The sequence below is a fragment of the Procambarus clarkii genome, chromosome 50 (assembly GCF_040958095.1).
Source record: "Procambarus clarkii isolate CNS0578487 chromosome 50, FALCON_Pclarkii_2.0, whole genome shotgun sequence".
NCBI lineage: Eukaryota > Metazoa > Arthropoda > Malacostraca > Decapoda > Cambaridae > Procambarus > Procambarus clarkii.
Window position 1 is genome coordinate 18,703,824 of NC_091199.1, and position 21,672 is coordinate 18,725,495.

At 44.6% G+C, this 21,672-nt stretch overlaps 1 protein-coding gene across 1 annotated transcript in view; it reads left to right on the forward strand.

Moving 5' to 3' along the window:
• The window catches only part of LOC123772742 (uncharacterized), a 192,766-nt gene that overhangs the window by 98,404 nt on the left and 72,690 nt on the right, over window positions 1–21,672 (forward strand). The window contains exon 9 of the mRNA XM_069303692.1: window positions 21,474–21,614. Coding sequence (XP_069159793.1) covers window positions 21,474–21,614 — 141 coding nt within the window. The remainder of the gene's footprint in view (window positions 1–21,473; window positions 21,615–21,672) is intronic.

A 21,672-nucleotide genomic window follows, 5' to 3' on the forward strand; every position in this document is an offset into this window, starting at 1 on the left:
GGTGGCGGCGGCGGTGATGGGTGGTGGCGGCGGTGGTGGTGGGTGGTGGTGGTGACGGCGGCTGGTGGTGGTGGGTGGTGGTGGTGGGTGGTGGCGGCGGGTGGCGGTGGTGGGTGGCGGGTGGCGGCTGGTGGTGGGTGGTGGCGGCGGGTGGTGAGTGGCGGTGGTGGGTGGCGGTGGCTGGTGGCGGGTGGTGGTGGGTGGCGGTGGCTGGTGGCGGGTGGCGGTGGCTGGTGGCGGGTGGCGGCTGGTGGTGGGTGGTGGCGGCTGGTGGTGGGTGGTGGCGGGTGGCGGTGGTGGGTGGCGGTGGCGGCTGGTGGTGGGTGGTGGCGGGTGGCGGCTGGTGGTGGGTGGTGGTGGGTGGTGGCGGGTGGCGGCTGGTGGTGGGTGGTGGCGGGTGGCGGCTGGTGGCGGGTGGCGGCTGGTGGTGGGTGGTGGCGGGTGGCGGCTGGTGGTGGGTGGTGGCGGGTGGCGGCTGGTGGTGGGTGGTGGCGGGTGGCGGCTGGTGGTGGGTGGTGGCGGGTGGCGGCTGGTGGTGGGTGGCGGCTGGTGGTGGGTGGCGGCGGGTGGTGGGTGGCGGCGGGTGGCGGCGGGTGGCGGCTGGTGGTGGGTGGCGGCTGGCGGCTGGTGGTGGGTGGTGGCGGGTGGCGGCTGGTGGTGGGTGGTGGCGGCGGGTGGTGAGTGGCGGTGGTGGGTGGCGGTGGCTGGTGGTGGGTGGCGGTGGCTGGTGGCGGGTGGCGGCTGGTGGTGGGTGGTGGCGGGTGGCGGCTGGTGGTGGGTGGTGGTGGGTGGCGGCGGGTGGCGGCTGGTGGTGGGTGGTGGCAGGTGGCGGCTGGTGGTGGGTGGCGGGTGGCGGCGGGTGGCGGCTGGTGGTGGGTGGTGGTGGCGGGTGGCGGCTGGTGGTGGGTGGTGGCGGGTGGCGGCTGGTGGTGGCTGGTGGTGGGCGGCGGGTGGCGGCGGGTGGCGGCTGGTGGTGGGTGGTGGCAGGTGGCGGCTGGTGGTGGGTGGCGGGTGGCGGCGGGTGGCGGCTGGTGGTGGGTGGTGGTGGCGGGTGGCGGCTGGTGGTGGGTGGTGGCGGGTGGCGGCTGGTGGTGGCTGGTGGTGGGCGGCGGGTGGCGGCGGGTGGCGGCTGGTGGCGGCCAGCTGGGACACACCCTTCTCCACTGTAGGTCTGAGTACAACTAACCATATGTCTCTCTCACCCACCAGAACAGTGTTGCCAGCTTGCGCTCTCAAAATGTTTCCTTCAAAGATTTTATATTATCTTTGAACAACAAGTTTGATTATCAAGGAAATAATGCATATATTATTGTCACATTAATACTGTGCAATATCTTATTACATTCCTGCTAAATAATTATAATTTGAAACAGGACAAAAAATCCCACATATATATAAAAACCAACATTAGAGATCACGAGGCCTAGGCCTCGCCTGTGACCACACATCCTGCCTCCCTGGCCTGCTACACTCACACACCTCACACTCTTAACTCTCTCATAATCACTCTCACTCTCTTACTCTGTCACTCTTACTCTGTCACTCTTACTCTCTGTCACTCTTACTCTCTGTCACTCTTACTCTCTGTCACTCTTACTGTCACTCTTACTCTGTCACTCTTACTCTCTGTCACTCCTACTCTCTGTCACTCTTACTCTGTCACTCTTACTCTCTGTCACTCTTACTCTCTGTCACTCTTACTCTCTGTCACTCTTACTCTGTCACTCTTACTCTGTCACTCTTACTCTCTGTCACTCTTACTCTCTGTCACTCTTACTCTCTGTCACTCTTACTCTCTGTCACTCTTACTCTGTCACTCTTACTCTGTCACTCTTACTCTGTCACTCTTACTCTGTCACTCTTACTCTGTCACTCTTACTCTCTGTCACTCTTACTCTCTGTCACTCTTACTCTGTCACTCTTACACTCTGTCACTCTTACTCTGTCACTCTTACTCTGTCACTCTTACTCTGTCACTCTTACTCTCTGTCACTCTTACTCTCTGTCACTCTTACTCTCTGTCACTCTTACACTCTGTCACTCTTACTCTGTCACTCTTACTCTCTGTCACTCTTACTCTCTGTCACTCTTACTCTCTGTCACTCTTACTCTGTCACTCTTACTCTCTGTCACTCTTACTCTGTCACTCTTACTCTGTCACTCTTACTCTCTGTCACTCTTACTCTCTGTCACTCTTACTCTCTGTCACTCTTACTCTCTGTCACTCTTACTCTCTGTCATTCTTACTCTCTGTCACTCTTACTCTGTCACTCTTACTCTCTGTCACTCTTACTCTCTGTTACTCTTACTCTCTGTCACTCTTACTCTGTCACTCTTACTCTCTGTCACTCTTACTCTCTGTCACTCTTACTCTGTCACTCTTACTCTCTGTCACTCTTACTCTCTGTCACTCTTACTCTGTCACTCTTACTCTGTCACTCTTACTCTCTGTCACTCTTACTCTCTGTCACTCTTACTCTCTGTCACTCTATTCGTTTGCCTTGTTCGGGTAGAATGTAGACTCAGTAGTCGCTTCTGTATATATTTATTGACTGAGATAGCAAGGTAAATATCTGCCTAGCCGAGGTCCTTCTACTCTGAGTCTGTGAGGATAACTCAGGCTGCTGGGAGCATGCTTGATGCTCCTCTGTCTGGCATGACGTCAGAGGCCTACTTGCCTGTGATTGGTTACATTTCAACTGACAGAATTTTGAGTATAACACCGCTCGGACACGCTACCAAGTCGACGTCCCTTGTCGACAAGCTCTGGCTAGCTATATAGTTACAATGATACTGAAAGGACCTCGGTGGCATACAATAATGGCTTACATGTGAAATTTGCATAATAAAACATTGAAAGAAGATCAGGTGTGCGTAATACAAACAACTCGGCATATATGCACCAAAAAAAAAATTCATCATAATAGGTGAAAATCATGGTAACAATGCTTTGATTAAATCAGAGTATTAAGAACATGTGTATGTCTACTGATCAGATATGAACAATACAACTCAAGGTATTGCCTAAACAAAATTATTAACATGTGTCAATGGCATGTGCTTGAAAACCATACAAAATTAAACAATTATTCCATTAATGGAACAAAGTTCTGACCTAACAACCACAATTGAATTTCAAGATAGATAATTTTTTTTTTTTCTCTTTTTTTTTTTTTTTTCGAAATATACAATATATTTACAAGACCAATGTACAATATATATAATGTGCAATATATTTACAAGCATATACAAGACCTGGATCAAGAAGACTAACATCTGCGTGATAGCAGTCAGGATTCACTGGCCACAATGTGGTTGCTAGAACAATAATAACTCTTATGACAAGCACTGTAAAAATACAAATGGTAGTAGACTTAACAATGGCATCTAATTTATAACCAAATAAAGTTGAGAAAAACTATACATTATATATAATGGTAATAATAAGACACATGTGGTAGAAATACTGCAAATGAGTTTTTTTTTTTCAAAACAAACAGAATAACTGCAGAGTGCAATCAATTATAAATTCTGCGGATATCTACACCTAGCTCATCCAGAGCACTATACAACTCTGGCTCTGACTGAAGGTCCGGAACAGGTGAAACTTCATGCGACAAACTATCATCTTGAGAGATATCCTCGTTAACATCTAGCCAATGGACATGTGGTGAGTGCACGGTTGAAACGAGAGGTCTAGATCTAAGATTATAATTGCTAGTATGGGGTTGCTGAACATCCAGTGGTCTGTCAACCACAGAAGGTGGTGTCCGAGTAGGAGTATCTGTCTGGGTAAGTTCATTGTCATCTTCCTCATCAGTCTCGTCAACAGTCATTTTAGCTAACTTCATGTGGTCTAAATGTTCATTTATATACTCTCCTGTTAACAAGTTCTTAAGTCTGTATTTGTTACCTTTAATAAGCTCGATTACCTTATATGGACCCAAAAATTTCTTAGTTAACTTGTACATAGGACCAGACCTGTGTTGGTTAAGTATCATTACTACAGATCCAATAGTTATTTTATTGGGTTTAGCTCGTGCATTCCTTGCTAGAGTGAACTCGGCTGTTGCTTTGGACAGTTGTTCTCGTATTTTCTTGAATACTAATTGCATTTGTCTACGCTTCACTTGAACAAAATCATCTACGTTATATAAGGGAGTAGGAGGTACGTTAATCAATTCATTAGGGAGGATCTTATCTGTACCATAAAGAATAGCGTGAGGTGTGTCACCAGTAGAAACATTAATTGAAGAATTTATAGCACACTGAATTAAGGGTATAAAATCATCCCAATTGTTGTTATCAAAATTCAACGTGACTCTCAAGGCATCTAACACTTTCCTGTTAGTACGTTCAGCTAGTCCATTACTTGCCGGATGGTAAGGCATAATGCTACATTTTTTGATGTTATATAAATCACACAAGCTAGTTAGAATACTATTACTGAATTCCGGACCATTATCTGAAAGGATTACTTTAGGCATACTATATCTACAAATTATTTGGTCATGGAATGCGCTGGCTATGGTTTCTGCTGTTTTGTTCGGGATAGGAACTAGTTCACAAAACCGTGAAAAATTATCGACCATTACAAGCAAATGTTTGTTCCCTTTCTCTGTTTCCGCAAAATTTGTCAATAAATCCATCGATATTCGTTCCCAAGGAGCTTTAGTTGCTGGGTACACCTGAATTGGATTAGGTCCTGAAACATGTCCCTTGTGCTGTAAACAAGTTAAGCATCTGTCAACATAATGAGCAATCTCCTTAGCCATTTTTGGCCAAAAATATTTCAATCGACCTTGTTGGAGTGTACGATCCTTTCCTGGATGTGCACTTGCAGGAGCATCATGGATAATTTTTAACACAGTTGGTACCAAGACAGCTGGAACAACTAACTGACAACATTTCCTCGGGGCTGTCCCTAGCTTTACTACTCTACACAGTAAATTGTCCAACATAACTAGTTCTTTCAATGGTACTGGTGGTTTATGAATCGGGCGAGTGTCTTGCTTAGTCAAAAATTTAATGACGGGTGCCCATATGGGGTCTTGTCTTTGTTCCGTTTCTACTACTGTAGCATCTAATGCTGGGTAATTTAACTGAATCGCAGCTACGTGTCGAGAAAACGCATCCGCTACAACATTTTGCTTTCCTGGAATATATCCAAATGTGGGATTGAATTCTTGAATTGTGAGCAAATATCTAGCAAACTTTCCAACTGGATTCTTATTTTTGAACAAGGGAATTAATGGTTGGTGATCTGTAAGAACATGAACTGGGTAATTATAAATTGTATCCTTGAAATGTTTAAGTGCCCAAACAACTGCCAAGGCTTCTCGTTCTGTTGCACTATAATTTTTCTCTTCTTTGGATAATGTGCGGCTAGCATAAGCTATTGCGTGATCTCTGTGACCTTCTGTTTGAAGTAATGCAGCACCTAGACCTATGTCACTAGCATCTGTAACCAACGTAAAAGGTTTAGAAAAATCTGGATACCTAAGGACAGGTGACGAAATCAAGGCTGCTTTGAGTTTTTTGAATGACTGATCCTGGGCCTCTCCCCAAACAAAGGGTTCATCTTTTCTTTGCAACTTGTAAAGCGGAGCGGCTATAATAGAGAATCCAGCAATAAATGAACGATAAAATCCTACAAGACCTGTGAACTGTCTTACGGCTTCTGCGGTACGAGGTGTTGGAAAATCACGGGCAGCAATAATTTTTGATTCATTCAATGTAATACCTGAAGGTGTAACTGTATGACCTAGGAAATTAATCTTTTGCTTTAAAAATGAACATTTTGCAAGCTTTATTTTTAAATTAGCTTCAGCGAGCTTTGCAAGTACCTTTTCAAGGTTCTGGAAATGAGTCTGAACATCTTGCGACATGATTATGAGATCATCAAGGTAAACTAGAAGCGTACTTCCTATCAATCTACGAAATAGATTTGTCATGAGCCGTGAAAAGGTTATTGGACTACTACGCAAACCAAACGGCATTCTTTTGAAATGAAAATGACCATTGGGAGTACTAAAGGCTGTCAATTGTTTACTTTCCTCATCAAGGGGGATTTGCCAGAATCCCTGCAACAAATCTAACGTTGAGAATACTTTGTTTCGACCAATACTTTGCAACAAATCATTGAGAACTGGAAGTGGGAAACGATCAGGTATTGTTACTCTGTTAAGCTTGCGATAATCGATTACAGGTCTCCAAGTCCCATCTCGCTTTGGTACAAGAATCAATGGAGCGTTCCATGGCGAATTACTCGATTCAATTACATCACTCTGTAACATTTCTTCTACAAGTCTATCTGCTTCTGCTCTCTGAGAATGGGGAAGTCGGTAAGCTGGTACATAAATAGGCGTAGTTCCTTGTTCAAGGGGAATTTTATGTGTAATGAGAGGAGTGAGACCTAATTTTTCTCCTGGTAGAGCAACAACAGCTCTATTCCTGTTCAAAATTTCCAAAAGCTGAGCCACAGAGTCAGGAAAATCAGTAGGACTGAGGTGTTGCGCTTGCACCTCTGGCTGAGATCCCTGTTCTCCTGGTGTGAGTGTACAAACAGTATGATCCATGGAGACATCATCCACAACTCGCACCGGTAACGAGTAATGGGCAAAATCTACAACATGGGTACCAGACTGGAGATGGATATCGGCATTACTTGTGTTCGCGATAAAAAGTGAGACAGTACCATCCTGCACTGTGTGCCAGGAGGGTTCAACAAATGTACCATTCACTTTACATGTTTCACTTTCCGCAAACACATCCGACAACTCAGGCACTCCCTGAACCTTAACTCTTATTCTGGTGAGAGAATGAGGGTGTAGCACAGTGTCAGTAGCCGTGGAACCACTGACTTCAGAGATGGAAGCTGCCAGGCGAGCGAGACAACGAGAATCCGTTAGGGCGTCCCCTTCCAGAAAGTCCCGATACTCATTCTCCTTAACAACTGTACAACTACTATGCTTCAATCGAGTGCCTGTTTTCTCGGGTATGCTACCACGACAATGATCTGACAAACCTACGCTAGCAAGGCGGGTGTCAACAAAATTAACATAATCTGATTGAAGGTTGAACTCGTGGCCCTGTCGATACATGCTACACAAGGGTATGACATGGTCTTTGATACTTATGTTCCAACGATGGGGAAACAATGCAATATTTTCATCAATCATGGTGTACAGACCTAAGAGAATGTCTCCAGGAAAATGAATAATGTCAACAACTAAACATGTTATAGACAATGTGACATCATTGAACTTGAGTGGGAGGTCAATTTCACCCTGAACTTTTACTTTATTTCCTGAAATACCACTTAGAAAAGGTATGTGTGACTGTTTTAAAATAGTAGGGTGCATACTTTCAATGTCTCTAAGAGCTGAGGGCTTGACAATATTAATTTTTGCACCTGAGTCAAGAAAAACTTTTAAAACTCTACCATGTACAATGGCTGATACAAGGGGACCATCACTTGAGACTGGACAAGTTACTATTTTTGACTTATGTTGTCTGGGATATCTGCGTCTTGTTTGTGTCAAATTTACTGTGGATCCGTCAACATCTACAACTGGTCTAGAGTCAGTGTCCTCCTCTGTCAAGTGTCCAAATCTATTTTGGGTAGCTACTGAATACACAGGGAGGGCACTAGGATTGGCTAGCTTGAATTGGTTAGCGGATGGCCTTGGGGGTTTCCCGACGACATGGAGTGAACATTCTGAGCTCCAGCATTCTGTGACTGAGCATTATAATTTGAAATTGCATTATAGCTGGGCTGGGAGTTGTAATTACGAGAGTTCTGATAATGTCTTGGACGCTGTGAGCCTCGCCAAGACTGACCATGGGAGTTACGAGGTGGAGATGTCCTTTGCCTAGCTCTACAATCCGCAGTGTGGTGACCAACTTGTTTATGGTACGTGCAATATGGAAGCCTAGAATGATTAGATTGATGAGGGGGCCGAGAGAATTGTCTAGGAGGTGATGATCTAGGGGCGGACCAACAGTCCCTTGCAAGGTGGTTACTCTTACCACAATGCCAACATGAGGGAGTGGATGGTTGTGGACTATGGCGTTTCGGCATTTTATGAGGCGGCGAATTTGACTGGGGGCTACGAGCATGGGTACGCTTCTGCGACCAAGAGTTTTGAGAATTTGTGGGAGGATGCTGAGAGCTTGTAACTACATTTACAGCATCAGAGGGTGGCAACAGTTGAGCACTTCGGGGAGCTAGTTTATCTGCGGCATTGTTAATAGCCTCAAATACTTCACCAATTTCATGTTTAACACCAAAATTTTGTTGCTCAACGATTGGTTTTGTATGCTCGGGGGCAAAATGCATTAAAGTACCAAATGCTATCATTTTGGCCATAGCCTCAGGGGACAGATTATTGTCTTTATCTAACCAAGTTGAATTATTCATAGCAGAAACTAAGGCATACAGATACTGATCGAGACGGCTAGTAAACGCATTAAACGATTCACCAGGCTGCATGGTGGCATTGGCAATTTTCTTGACTAACCTATATGGGTCAAGGTCTCCTTTATTAACAAAGCGACGGCGAAAGAAATCCTTAAATTCAGGCCAAGACTGGAGGCTAACAATGGCTTTCTCATCAACAACAAAACGTGCATCACCTTTGGTTGTGTCCACGGCTGACCGTGCAATTGCTAAGTATTCGGCATCAGTAGGCTTAGAAAAACGTGCAACTGTTTTCGCTTCAACCTTACTAAACCATGATTCTAATAAACGCGATTCCCCAGCAAAAAGAGGAATAGCCATTTCCTGAGCTGATCTCTGGCCATTGGGACGAGCAACTGTTCCCATTGATTCTGAAGGGGTTTCAACAGTGGTAGGCATTGTCACAGCCGTGGAAGTAATATTTGAACGCAGATTATAATTAAGTGCACCTGGCATCAGAAATAGTATACACAAAAATAAACACAAAAAATATCAACTTGGCTAAAGTAAAAATGGCAGAAATAAAATTATTAAATTGGGCTAGGCAAGAAAATAATTAAGAACAAGCAATTGTAAACTAAATTTAGCAATCTTTCATTAAAAAATGACTGGAATTAGATGTATGTAAATTAATTAAACCAGACTAAGCACAGCAATTGAGAATATAAAAACTGGAAGTGCAATTGCAAAATTTCATTAAAAAGATTCAACACAGCAAGTGGCAATGCAAGAAATATGTATGTAGCACATAAACTGGACACAGGAATGTATATAACTATGGTAAAAAAAAATTATAATATGCAATGTTGAAGGAATAAATTTAAATTTTAGGCCTGGAGGAATTAAAAAAAAATTATATTGCACAAATCCTTAACTGCTACTAAAACAAGGATTTCTTAATTCACTGGAATTTGAATTTACCAATAACACTCTAGGAGAACAATTAAAATTCAATGAAATTACTGTAAGAAGCAGGAATGTTTAAATCACACAGGAAAACTGTGGGGAGTGCAGTACTGAACCAGCTCCAATATTTAACAAGTCACTGAATGGTTAATTCACAGGATATTATGGGAATTATTACATAAGTCACTTTTTAACACTTGGCACGTTGTTCTCAACTAGCAATTACTTATCTCAGGGTTGTAATTTATGAGGATCACCAGTAGCCAAAGTAGGAGAAGCGTCGTGAAGATCGGAAGAGGCCCATGTGAGGCGTGTTTACAAACTGGATGCGACGGCAGCGCTCCTGGCGGCGGTGGCGCGAGACTCAGGGACCCCACACTGTTCAGGCTAGAGGCACGAAGATAAATTCTGACGACGACAATATTGCGACGATGGAATAACCAGTTGATACCTGCGACGATGGCTGACGACGATTGCAGTAGCTTGCACCCTCACGAAGCTTGATACTGTCAGCTTGGGTGGCGGTGGTGGTGGTGGTGGGTGTAATAGGTGGTTCCCACGTGGTGGCGCGAGGTTCAAAAATGGCTGGCGCGGGAAGCTTCCTTCCTCCTCACTGATGAGTGAGCGTTCTCACAGGAAAATATTGACCCTTACTTCTGAAACGTTGGCCTGGAGTAGTGGTTGATGGCAGGACCCCGGTCTGGCACAATATTTGATGCGTGGGTGGCAGGATGGCGGCTTATGGCGGTGGCGGTGGCGGCGGTTTTGGCTGGAACACGAGGCGATGCTGGGTACTGGAACTTTTGCTTCCAGAAAAAAATTTCTGGATCCCACTGCTGCTACCAGTATTCGTTTGCCTTGTTCGGGTAGAATGTAGACTCAGTAGTCGCTTCTGTATATATTTATTGACTGAGATAGCAAGGTAAATATCTGCCTAGCCGAGGTCCTTCTACTCTGAGTCTGTGAGGATAACTCAGGCTGCTGGGAGCATGCTTGATGCTCCTCTGTCTGGCATGACGTCAGAGGCCTACTTGCCTGTGATTGGTTACATTTCAACTGACAGAATTTTGAGTATAACAACTCTTACTCTGTCACTCTTACTCTCTGTCACTCTTACTCTCTGTCACTCTTACTCTCTGTCACTCTTACTCTCTGTCACTCTTACTCTGTCATTCTTACTCACTCTCAGTCACCCTTACCCATTCATACTCACTCTCTCACTCTTACTCTCATACTCTTACTCTCAATTACTCTTACTCTCAATCACTCTTACTCCCAATCACTCCTACTCCCAATCACTCCTACTCTCAATCACTCCTACTCTCATTCTTACTCTTACTCTTACTCCCAATCACTCTTACTCTCAATCACTCTTATTCTCATTCTTACTCTCACTCTTACTCTTACTCCCAATCACTCTTACTCCCAATCACTCTTACTCTCAATCACTCTTACTCTCAATCACTCTTACTCTCAATCACTCTTACTCTCATTCTTACTCTTACTCACTCTTACTCTCAATCACTCTTATTCTCATTCTTACTCCTACTCTCACTCTAACTCCTACTCCCAATCACTCTTACTCCCAATCACTCTTACTCTCAATCACTCTTACTCCCAATCACTCTTACTCTCAATCACTCTTACTCTCAATCACTCTTACTCTCAATCACTCTTACTCTCAATCACTCTTACTCTCACTAACTCTCAATCACTCTTACTCTCATACTCACCCTTACTCTCAATCACTTTACTCTCACTCTTACTCATTCTGTCACTCTTACTCTCACTCTTACTCACTCTGTCACTCTTACTCACTCTCAGTCACTCTTACTTATACTCACTCTTACTCACACTTACACACTCTCTGGCACTCTCACTCACCTTCATTCACTCTTACTCACTCTTACCCACTCTCGCTCACTCTTACTCACTCTAGTTAATAAGAACACGCCAATATAAGACAACAAAACGTGTTCAGATTCGTTCTCACCACTTTCCAGCAACTTTTAAAATTTATATAAATTATCTTAGGGAATAATACATAAATTATATATTTAAACATGATATTAGTGTTTAGTGGAATGCATAAGGAGTCAAATTGTGTTAAAAAGAGCGATTTTTAGAAAATTTGGAAAACTACTTTTTTCTGTTCATATTATAACTAAATGGATTTTAAAGGTTTCACTCAGCCAATATATATCATTCACAATTTATTAATGAATTTTACAAAAAAACACCATAAATTTTATATTTAAACATGTAAAAACTATTTGTTTTACATTTGGAAGAAAATAATTGTAGAAAAACAATTTATAATTAAACCTTTGTGTTTGGATTTTTTGAGTAAAAGTTTCTCAAAGGCTCTCCTGCACCATTCTCAATGCAAATCATTCCCACACCTATGGGAAGAGATAGGCGAACGTTGTGTAGATGATTTGTGTTTGCTGGGGCTGCCCCTCGATGTGGGGAGAATTTTAGTAAATGACGCACAAATTGGAAAATATTAATTTATATTAGTACTACAGTTAGTAGGGTTAATAGATACTATGCTTAGTATACAATAGTGATGTATTATGATACAATAAGGATGTATCAGTGTTGGAACTTTCCAACATAACTCGGTGGGGGGGGGGGGAACTCGGGTCGCAGTTTAATGTTGAGTGCTGACGTACCAATTCCGAAATTATTCTAATATTAGTATGTTAGTACGCACATAACGGATGTCCCGTATTTGTCAAAGACAGATAAGACTCTAAGTCTTGTAAGGGAACTCATGTTAAATGTAAAACATTGAATTGTTAAATCATCTAAAGTTAATAATTACTAAAGCTATTATAACTACTTGCTATTATACAACTAATTCTAATATCATAAAAGACATTTACTACAAGTTTCAAGCAGAGAATGCATATTTACCTAACACGAAGGACTCTTCTTGATGAAACTCACCAACTAAAATGTTTGTTAATATTAATTAAAATCGATCCTCTGTGTTCTGTAGTAGAGAAAAATTTAGTTATATCCAGCTTACGTAAAACTACGAGTGGTTGAGGCCGTTCTTAGCACGATAAAGTATACTTACAAAGATTTTCATACATAGCTGCCTACCTGAATACCGACATAGCCGCAATGAAGATGCTGAGAAGAAAAACGTTCATAATTAAGTAGGTAACTGTTGACCAAACCACACACTAGAAAGTGAAGGGACAACGACGTTTCTGTCCGTCCTGGACCATTCTCAAGTCGACAATCTCACAATCGACTTGAGAATGGTCCAGGATAGACCGAAACGTCGTCGTCCCTTCACTTTCAAGTGAATGATTTGGTCAACATATTTCAGCCACGTTATTGTGACTCCTCGTCTGCATACATACGTAACTGCTTCGTCAATCTGGCCCATGGAGTTCGCCTCGATAATGGATCCTGCCTCTTTTGAGTTCGGTTCTTTTTCTTTTCTTTACTAGGTGTCTTACGAGGTTCCGGAGTCGTCCTGGTTGAAAGACACTTCTATCTTTTTGTTGTGGGTGTGGCATGCGTTCTGTCAGTCCCACATGCTTGAGTGGCGAGAGGCCTTTACTGTGGTACAGATTTACCTGAGGGGAGCAAGTTTGAATGCCTCAATGCATGTTTGTTTGCCCCTGCCCTTCCATGGGATGTCGGCCAGGTACAACTTCACGTGCAGGTTCCTTCCCTCTCGGCTGCCCTGGTTGCTGAGGACTTGTGGGCCCATGGCCATTTGGCTTTGGTCTTGCATTACTTTTCCATTCTCAAACTGTTTTTGGACTGGCTTGAAGAGGACGTGGAGGCACTCGGTGCTGATCTGGGTTCTGGTATACTGCTCTCGGTGGTGCAGGCGTCAGCTGCCTTGTTGATGCTGTTTGTGCCGATCCTGCAGGAGTGGGTGTCTCTGTTCTTTGCTTCTCATCACACTTGCTGACAGGCAGTGGTCACTCATTCTGGGCAATCCGCTATGCCCCAAGCTCTTAGGTTTCCTACACCATTTTGTCCTTTACTGTTTGCAGAGTCTGCAGTGGTGCAGTATCTGCAGGTGGCTTCTCAGAGTTGTCGACCCACGTGCAATTTGTTGGCCCAGGAGGGGGTCTTCCCAGAAGGATCTTGCTAGGGCTGAGGGTTGTTCCCGTCGGGGTAGGCCAGTGGTGTCAGTTTCGAAGCCGGCGCAGCCTTCGGAACCGATGACAACTGGTTGGCACAGTGATCGCTCTGCTCATAAGTCGGCTTTGTGTAAGGGGTGTCGGCCTTTTTGTGGTTCATCCCATTGTCGGGGCAGTGGGGGGGGGAGGTTCGTGCTGTTTGCCCATGTCTGGTCCCATGATTTGTGAGAGTTTTGGGTCGTTCCTTGCGGCCTGCGGTTACGTTGGGTGGCTCCTTCCACTTCAAGGGGTTCAGAATGGGCCTCCTCTCCTGCACTATGTTGGGTTATGATGGATTGGGTTTGCTTGGGTGTGGTCGAAACATCCTCGTCCCTCAGGTGGGTTTTCCCGCCTGTTTCCAGTTCCGAAACGGGACTATGCAGACCTGTGGTTCATTCTGAACTTGTTTCGTCTGAACCCCTTGGGTCTATTGCCCCTCTTTTCGGATAACTACTCTGTCTCAGGTCCGTCTTCTCTTGGAGCAGGGCACTTGGATGGTGTCTCTGACCTGAGGGATGTGTATTGGCATGTCCCGATTCATCCGGGGTTCAGGGACTGGCTTAGTTCTGTTGTGGTGTGCCAGGCTTACTGCTTTCCTTGCCTTCCATTCGGCTTGAATCTGTCACCTCGCGTGTTCACATACCTTTCCCAGATTGTGGTGGCCCATTTGCATCTCTTAGGGAGTTCAGGTTCTGACCTACCAGAACTGGAGGTATTCTGGTGAACTGGAGGTAGTCCCAGTTGGGTCCCTCTCAGGTTCGGTCTTGGCTGGGTCCTGTTTGGGACTCTTGGACCACTTCCTTCTCTCCCTCTCCAGAAGATCTGCTACAGCTGCGATCCTGCTTTTACCTGTTTCTGGAGGGCTTCCGTGTCATTTGGTGGTTGCTTGAGGGTTTGTGTTCTTCCTGCCGGGTCGGGTTTGGCTTTGTTCACTGTTCTGGTTTCTTCGGGGACGACCCTTCCGCCTCTCTCGCGATCGCTGGGTTCGGCCTCCGGGTACCTTACTTCGGCTACTGCGTCGCCGACTTCCTCTTCAGGTTTTTCAGTGGTTCAGTGCCTTGGCGCCTACCCAAACCCTCGCTTAATGTGCTCACAGATGCGTCATCTCTTGGCTGGGGCCAGGGCCGTGGGGTCCGTCCTTTCGTCGGGCACACAGCACGGTGGGAATTTGCAGCTGTGTGGATGTCGCTTTGGAGGGTTCGTATCTGATCGACGATCAGGGTCCATTTGGACTGCTACCCGGTGGTTCATTGCCTGAACCGCGGCGTTTCGATGTGGTCCTTGCCTCTTTGGGGCTGGTCGCTTCGGGTGACTCGTCTACTGAGTTTTTGGGGTTTGTAGGGGAGAACTCTCTAATATATAATCTGATATGATCAGGAATTAAATAACTGATTTAAATAAAATTAGAAAAGAGGACTGTAAAATTTCTAAATATTATTTGGAGTGGTTCCCTTACACATCTTTTGGGGGGTAGAATCAATAATGCTAGGTCTACCTGATGCAAATAAATATTGATTAATTCAATGATGATATTCATAGATAACTGAGGGTTAAAGAGTTAGTAGACTACACTACAACTGATTAGTTATAAACTTCAGCCTAGCTGGGCTGAAGATTTCCTCCTAGTCCAGCAATAACATGAGAGCAGTCATCAAGTGGGTTATGCAGTAAATGTTGACTCCGTGGACACTGCGTCCTGTACTCAAGCCCTGAACTCCAACGTGTTGGAACCGGTCGAACCCTCTCTCACATCACCAACGTAGATCTGCCGGAGTAATACAATGTACCAACTGCAACAGCCTTCAATATTAGCTTTATAACGCAGGAAATGATACCTAATGAAAAGAGAGAGACTTACTGGGGTTTGTTGTTAATCATGCCTCATAACCTGGTTGAAATTTCAATGTAATGAGCTCACAACAAGTAAATACAATATAATTCAACTGGGATACGTCCTTGGAGAATGCGACAACTTGATATGAGGCAATCCATCCAATGCCACGATTCTGCTGCACAATTTGCATCATCGAATGACACAATTCTGCGGCTATAAGCTCAAATATGGCATCTATATGAAAAACGAAGTGATGCATCCGCCTCTCTTGCCAGCTGCTCCGAAACTGTTTCGGCGTGGTGCAGTGTCTCTCATCAGCTGATAGTTACGGCACAATATTTGGGTGCAAATTTACGAATGAAAGGAGGTAAATGCTAATTTATATATGAATTTATTCTTCTCGATTACTATGATCATTACTTAAACTGTATCTAAGATAATCAAACGCGAATGAAAGTAGGTTGAAGATGGAGTTTCTATCAAGTGCTAGGCAAAGGAATAGTCACTGCGTACATGTGCAGCTGATGCAATCGTCTCTAGCATGTTCTAGAACTTCTGTTAGTATGGTTAGTTAAATTAATATCTTGACACAACGCAATTTATCTTATTGTGTCAAGGGGTGTTTATTTGGGGTGTTTGGAAATTTCCAACAGGGTTTGGCTCTCCTGGCCGTTCACGTTCGTGGGGGAAGGGGAGTGTCCAACGTCCTGGCGGACGGCATGTCTCAATTCATTCTCCCTGACCACGAAATGGACGGTCGACGCCGACTCATTAAACTGACTGCCGAACGAACGGGCTCCAAGAGGTAGACATCTGGCATCTCCCGATATATGTGGCGCCTTTTCCCAACTGCGAGGCCGTCAGGGTCGTTGTCTTCAGGCAGAACTGGTCGAGGTGGGGTAACCTGTACCTCTTCCCCCCGATTCCACAGTTGCTCCAAGTCCTAGCTCGCTTGGAGACTTACCAAGGGAGAGTATTATTGTTGGCTCCTTGATGGCCGGCCCAGTCTTGGTTTCAGGTGCTGCTTGCTCGGTGTCCGAACCCAGAGTCTTCCAGCAGCTCCGCCTCTTTGAGCAGATATGGCCAGTCCATTACATAGCTGGTTTGATCTTCTCAAGTCTTCATGTCTGGTCTTTCTGACACGGGTCTATCACCACTTGTATGGCTAGCAGGTGGCTTCGTTGATGGTGTCCCACCTGTACTCACCTGGTTGTACTCACCTAGTTGTGCTTGTAGGGGTTGAGCTCTGGCTCTTTGGTCCCGCCTCTCAACTGTCAATCAACCGGTGTACAGATACATGAGCTTACTGGGCACAATCATATCTACATTTGAAACTGTGTATGGAGTCTGCCTCCACCATATCACTACTTAATGCATTTCATTTGTTAACGACTCTGACACTGAAAAAGCTCTTTCTAATGTCTCTGTGGTTCATCTGGATACTACATTTCCACCTGTGTACCCTTGTTCGTATTCCACCCTTGCTAAAGAGTTTGTCATTGTCCACCCTGTTAATTCTCCTGAGAATTTTGTAGGTGGTTATCATGTCTTCCCTTACTCTTCTGTTTTCCAGGGATGTGAGGTTCAGTTCCCTTAGCCTTTCCTCGTAGCTCATACCTCTCAGTTCCAGGACAAGTCTGGTGGCATACCTCTTCTTTAACTTTGTCTTGTGTTTAACTAGGTATGGACTCCAGGCTGGAGCTACATACTCCAGGATTGGTTTTACATAAGTGGTATACAGGGTCCTGAACGATTCCTTACACAAGTTTCTAAAGGCAGTTCTTATGTTGGCCAGTCTAGCATATGCCGCTGATGATATCCTTTTGATGTGAGCCTCTGGGGACAGGTTCGGTGTGATATCAACCCTCAGATCTCTCTCTCTATTTGACTCTTGCAGGATTTCACCTCCCAGATGGTACCTTGTGGTCAGCCTTCTGCTTCCTTCGCCTAATTTCATTACTTTACACTTTCCTGAGTTGAACTTTAGTAGCCATTTTCTAGACTATTCCACCAGTTTGTCCAGGTCGTTCTGTAGTCTCTGTTTATCTTCATCTGTTTTTATTCTTCTCATAATTTTTGCATCATCAGCAAACATTGAGCAGAATGAGTCTATACCCTCCGGAAGGTCGTTTACATATATTAGAAACAGGATAGGTTCAAGTACAGAGCCCTGTGGAACTCCACTTGTGACATCTCGCCACTCTGATGCCTCTTCCCTCACCATTACTCACTGCTTCCTGTTGCTTAGATACTTTCTTATCCACTGGAGCACCTTACCTTTCACTCCTGCTTGTTGCTCCAACTTTCGTAACATCCTTTTGTGAGAAACTGTGTCAAAGGCTTTCTGACAGTCCAAGAAAATGCAGTCTGCCCACCCTTCTCTTTCTTGCCTAATTTGTGTTACTTGGTCATAGAATTCTATTAGACCTGTGACGCACGATTTACAATCTCTGAACCCATGCTGGTGGTGTGTTACAAAACTATTTCCCTCCAGATGTTCTAAGAGCCTTTTCCTCGTGATCTTCTCCATCACCTTGCATGGTATACAAGATAGGGAAACTGGCCTATAGTTCAGTGCCTCTTGTCTGTCATCCTTTTTGTATATTGGGACTATATTAGCTGTCTTCCAGCTTTCCAGTAGGTCTCCCGTTTCCAGAGACCTGTTATACACCATAGAGAGTGGCACACTTAGTGCCTCTGCACCTTCTTTCAGTATCCAAGGTGAGATTCTGTCAGGCCCAACAGCCTTTGTCACCTTCAGCTCCAACAGATTCCTTTTGACCTCCTCACTGGTGAAGTCAAATTCCTCCAAGTCTTCTTGGTTTGCCTCCTCATTTAGTGCAGGGACTTCTCCTTATTCTATTGTGAAGACCTCTTGAAATTTCTTGTCGAGTTCTTCACACACCTCCTTGTCGTTCTCTGTGTATATGTTCTTCCCTTTTCTCAGTTACATCACTTGTTTCTTCACTGCTGTTTTCCTCTTGATGTGGCTGTGGAGCAGTTTTGGTTGGGTCTTAGCTTTACTCGCGATGTCATTTTCATACTGTCACTCTGCTTCTCTCCTCACTCTGAGGTACTCATTTCTGGCCCTCAGGTATCTCTCCCTGCTCTCTGGTGTTCTGTTGTTCCTGTAGTTCCTCCATGTTCTTTTACTCAATTGCTTTGCTGCCGCACATTCCTGATAGAACCATGGATTCTTCTGTTGCTATTCACTTCTCTCTTTTTGGGTTGGTATAAACCGGTCTGCAGCTTCCTGGCATTTCTAGATGACATAATCTATCATATCCTGTACTGTCTTTTCTCTGAGTTCTATTTCCCATGGTATTCCCATTAGTGAGTTCCTCATCTCGTCATATTTTCCTCTTGGGTAATTTAGTCTTTTCCCTTCCAATCCCATACTTGGATAGGTTATCTCTACCTCTACCAGATACTCAAATGTCGATACACTGTGGTCACTCATTCCTATGGGGCTTCAAATTTGACTTCCCTTATTTCTGAATCATTCAAGGTGAATATCAGGTCGAGTCTAGCTGGTTTGTTATTGCCTCTCATTCTTGTGGGTCCCTTGACATGTTGGCTTAGAAAGTTCCTTGTTGTCGTTTCCAAGAGTTTAGCTCTCCATGTATCTTCATCTCCATGAGAGTCCCATTCTCCCAGTCTATCTTTCCATGGTTGAAATCGCCCATGATTAAGGGTCTGGATCCATTCCTGCAGGCAACTGAAGCTGTTCTCTCTCTATTATATTAATGATTTCTATGTTGTTTCTGTCGAACTCTTGTCTGAGTCTTCTTTCATTTAGTGAAGGGTTGCAAATGACTGCCACTATTATCTTAAGTCTACCCCTTGTCATAGTTCCTGATATGTAATCTCTGAATCCATCATAGCCCAGAATTTCCATCTCTTCAAAGCTCCAGTCCTTCCTTATCAGCAGGGCCACTTCTCCTCCTCTCCCTTCCCTTTCTTTCCTTACTATATGTCCTTTCCTATACTAAATGTCCTCTGTAAACACAGCGTTTATTATGACTCCTGACAATTTTGTTTCTGTGAGTCCTATGACATCTGGGTTTTCTTCCTGCGCCCTTTCTGCCAGTTCACTTGCTTTGTTGGTTATCCCATCGATGATTGAGTACATTATCTTGAAGCTACTTTCCTATATCCATTTTCACCCACCCTCCCCACTAATGTAGGAATCTGTTCTGTGGGCATTGCTGCTTGGGTAGGCTCATCCTCCTGTGGGCAAGTTACCAGGGGTTCAGGGGAAGTCGGGGTGGGGGGAGGAGGGGTGCGGGGGAAGCCTTAGAAACTGCTCAGGACTGCTTGGGACAGGACGAATTCCTAGGGTTGTGGGACAGGTAATGCTCGAGGTTAGGGGGTGCGGTCTATCCTCATGCCCATGGTTTTCATAAGTTTGCTGCTTTAGCTCGTCAACCAAAAACCTCCAAAAACATCACCAGGTTTTTGGAGGTCGAACAGGGTCCTGGCCGCTCACTACCTGGTCAATGTTCCTGGCCCTAGTCAGGAACTAGGGCCTGTGCAGCTGTGCAGACGGCGGTGCTGTGACGGTTGTGACCTCATGCTCGTTTGCTTGTTTTTCGTTTGGGTAGTTCTCCCCTCAACAGTTCGGCTTTCGGTAGCAACTTTTTAACCAGATAGGGTTTGTTTTAGTGTGCCTACCTTTCTGGGTGCCCAGCCCTATCGATGGCAGACATAGAATGCTTCCAACCACATAGGGGTTTCTTTAGGCCATTGACTACCTGGTCAATGTGTCGCATTGGGTTCGTGGTTGAAGCCAGATGTCTCGACTTCGAGTTGAGGAGCGAATGGGGACCAACTCCCGGGTAAGTCCCTCTTGTTTTGTCTTTGATTAAGTGGCTCCGGGAAGCCGAAGGGGCTTCCCCCAGAAAATCAGCGTTGAGTGTAATGTAACGCCCTTTGCTTGGTGATACCTGGAGGCTCCCCAGGAACCCTCCTTCCCTCCGGTCAGTGGTTTTTCGCGAGTTTTGACATCCAGCCTCAGAACTGAAGGGTGGATAGTCGGCGCGAGGGGAATCTGGGGCTTCCACTTTTATGGCGGTGGGAGTTTTGCAGATGGCGGCTCGGTGACGGTTGTGACGTCATCCTCGTTATTCGTATGGGCAGTTCTGTCCAACAGTTCGGCTTTCGGTAGCAATTTTTAACCACATTGTTTTTTTTTAGGCTCCTACCTTTCTGGGTGCCCGACCCGGTCGATGGCAGACATAGAATGCTTCCAACCCCACGGGGGTTTATATAGGCCATTGCTGCTCGTGACTCTGAGAGGGACAGGTTCTGGCTTGTGGTCCCTGGTAGGCCTGTGAACTCCCATTAACTGACTGATGTCAGAGTCTAATACATTCATATCAGCCCGGATAGCTCCGGGGAGCCTCCGGGTCTCACCCAGAAAATGGCGTTTCATTACATTGTGCTGTTTTTTTTCGTGTTTTCTCCTTCACGAGCACTTCCCTCTTACTTTTGGAAGAGAGGTTTACTTTCTATTGGCACATACGTAGAATTACTAAAGATCTGGCACGCTTGACCAATATGTCTGAGATTCCTATGGTTACAGAGCTTGAAAGAGTGGAAGAGTTCTAAGGACATTAATTAAGCCTCTTGAGAAACATTTACTATAGTAACTCCCTAATGGGAGCCTCACTATATGAGAGTAAGTGGATTCTCATATATTTTGTTAATAGCAACGCTTCAGCAATCAGGGTTTTAACCAACTGAGTAAAGAAGAACAGAGAATTACTTTATTCACCAGATATTCAGGGGCTGATAATTTGTAATATTGTTTTAGTCACTTTGAGTCTTACAGCGGTAATGAGTGTGATCATAGCTACGCTACAACTGTTCTTTTTAATCTCCTTAGTCAAGCTGAAAACACCACGAGATTCTAATATTATTTCATGTATACAATTCATATCTTATGGTTACTATAAAATGGAATGGCACATACAATGAAATTGCATTTTATGAATTAATTTAAACATATGTAAATGATCCCGTTAAAAACAATGTATCCCAATGATCCACTGTAACAGATAATTTCTTAATGTAACTAATAAAATGTCTGCAATCATCTATAATTGTTTATTTACAGAGTGGTTATGCCTACTTACTTTCGAACTCTCTTCTATGATTCCTTCAAGAAGTCTAACTCCACTCTGAACAAGATGCTGGTTGATCGTACCTACTTTGTTGCCTCGCACGATGAGGGACTGCAACATGCAATGGAGAAAAAGTAAGATTGTTTAAGTTTCGTAATTATTCGGGTAAATTATTCCCTATCTTCACTTCAC